This window comes from Myotis myotis, unplaced genomic scaffold (assembly GCF_014108235.1).
Source record: "Myotis myotis isolate mMyoMyo1 unplaced genomic scaffold, mMyoMyo1.p scaffold_m19_p_7, whole genome shotgun sequence".
Taxonomy (NCBI): domain Eukaryota; kingdom Metazoa; phylum Chordata; class Mammalia; order Chiroptera; family Vespertilionidae; genus Myotis; species Myotis myotis.
In genome coordinates this window covers 21,717,324-21,719,883 of record NW_023416379.1, presented here as the reverse complement: position 1 = coordinate 21,719,883, position 2,560 = coordinate 21,717,324, and the positions used below count along the sequence as shown (strand labels likewise).

Here is a 2,560-nt window from a genome sequence, read left to right as displayed (position 1 = left end):
TTTATTTTGAGATTATTCATGTATATTCTTGTAGACATTAGCAAATTTTTAGTTTACCTTATATTGTTCTAAATTCTGTCTTGTTTACATTGCATAGAAAAATGTTTCCTTAATTGAATATATTGTGTGTATTAAGTGGCAGGATCCAAAGCAGTGGTCCTGAACAGTAGAAAATTCAACCAGGGATTGGAAACACAGCTAGCTGGGCCTCTCTGAAAAGTTTCCAATGATTTTTATTGTTTTTCCTGTCTTTCACAGAAAGGAGAGGCACACAGTACTTTTGCAAAAAACTCATAGTACCCAAGGGACCAAGACATGAATTCACCTGACCTTTGGAACCCCGCAGAAGTGCAATTTTGCTTTGCTCTGATTAACAATTCATGCCCTAGAAATGTGAGGCCTGTGCTGAGCGCCTCTGCCATGTACTTTGTCATGATTGTTGCTATAGTGATGACCATCCTGGGCAACCTGGTGGTGATCGTTGCCATCACCCACTTCAAGCAGCTCCACACCCCAACCAACTTCCTGATCCTCTCCATGGCCACCACTGACTTCCTGCTGAGCTGCGTGGTCATGCCCTTCAGTATGATCCGGTCCATCGAATCCTGCTGGTACTTTGGAGATCTCTTTTGCAAAGTCCACAGCTGCTGTGACATCATGCTCTGCACCACCTCCATTTTCCACCTCTGCTTCATCTCAGTGGATCGTTACTATGCTGTTTGTGACCCTTTGCGTTATGTTACCAAAATTACCATTCCTGTCATAGAGCTCTTTCTGCTCATCAGTTGGTCTGTTCCAATCTTTTTTGCCTTTGGCCTGGTATTCTCAGAATTAAACATAATTGGTGCAGAAGATTTCGTTGCAGCCATTGACTGCACAGGTTTGTGTGTGTTGATATTTAACAAATTTTGGGGGGTCATGGCTTCTTTTATAGCCTTTTTTCTTCCTGGGACGGTAATGGTGGGGATTTACATACACATTTTCACAGTGGCCAGGAAGCACGCTAAGCAAATTGGCATGGGTTCTGTGATGAAACAGGTTGGGTCAGAAAGCAAAATGAAAGCATCATCCAAAAAAGAAAGCAAGGCCACCAAGACTTTAAGTATTGTCATGGGAGTGTTTGTGTTGTGCTGGCTGCCCTTTTTTCTCTTGACGATTACAGACCCTTTCATCAATTTTACAACTCCTGAAGATTTGTATAATACCTTCCTCTGGCTGGGTTATTTTAATTCCACTTTCAATCCCATTATATATGGCATGTTTTATCCTTGGTTTCGGAAGGCATTGAGGATGATTGTCACAGGAATGATCTTCCGCCCTGACTCTTCCACCCTGAGCCTGTTTCTTGAACATGCTTAGGCAATGCTCTCTGTTCTCTGGGATTCTTTCCTAGTAGGGAATCTTGGATGCTCTTTCTACCCAAAGGTATGGGCGTGGACAGGGTTGATAAGAAGATTCTTCCAGATGGTACAACACACATCTAAGTAGGAGCACTAAGTCTAGCCTCTTGGTATACCAGAGCTACCAAAGTGTCTAATTTCTGGGTTCTGAGGAAGGCACCACCAATAAGAAGAAACTCTCTGGCTGATTCCTGAATTTCCAAATTAGGGATTTAGAATTATTCCTTTGGCTTAAATTAAATAATAAGGGTCTTTTACTTTTTCTCTTGAAAGAGGAGACACAGTTGGTCCCCACACTCACTGACACCCATGTACAATTTATCTAAGTGTTTTTTGAGGTTATTGTTACATCTTAGGGGAGTAGGAAGAGAGTTTGAGAGTACTGGAAGCCTGAATCATGAAGCATGTGACTGACAGAAAGGGAGAAGGAAACAGACAATTGTATTTACTTCCAATTTTATTGGTTCTGACTTAAACCTCTTTTCAAAATGAGTTGATGTGAGGTTGGCAATACTTTGATTAAATTGAACTGTCTTATTAAATAAGAAGAATGGATAAAAAAAGTTTAGAAGCATATTCTTTCTTTTTTTTGATATATATGTTCTATCTATATACACATGTGGCCTGCATGCATGTATAGAGGTGGTCTGTTTTTCTTGTTGGGGGTGGGTGGGTATGCACATACTAATTATTCACCAAGCCTGAGCTTCATTCATAAACTGAAGTTCTTTCACTGTCCCAGAGTTTTAGGATAATATTTATGCCTCAATGAATGTCTCTTCTCTGTGTCATTATGTCTATCTCTTCTTCTTCTACCCCATAAACTCATTTCACCAAATTTTTTTATAATATTCTTTTCATTCTTCACACTATCTCTCTGTCTCTCTAATCTAGTGGTTCTCAATCAGGAAGAGTTATGCCCTTGAGGGTATTTGGCAATGCCTGGGGACATTTTTGTTTATTACAACCAGCAAGGAGGTAGTACTGACATCTAGGGGGTAAAGGTAAGGGATGCTGCTAAACATCCTATAATGCATAGACCAGCCCCCCCATAGCAAAGAATTATCTGGTTCAAAACTTCAATAATGCCATGGTTGAGAAACCCTGTGTTAATCTCACAGATTCAATTACCACCTCTCTATTTCCTTCAAATATATTCA

At 40.3% G+C, this 2,560-nt stretch overlaps 1 protein-coding gene across 1 annotated transcript; it reads left to right on the top strand.

The window, feature by feature from the left end:
• Window positions 1-226: 226 nt before the first annotated feature.
• On the top strand, window positions 227-1,359 carry LOC118660021 (trace amine-associated receptor 4-like). Its single transcript, XM_036316910.1, is given in 2 exon segments — window positions 227-311; window positions 314-1,359. Coding segments are annotated over 2 exon segments (1,131 nt in total).
• Window positions 1,360-2,560: the final 1,201 nt, after the last annotated feature.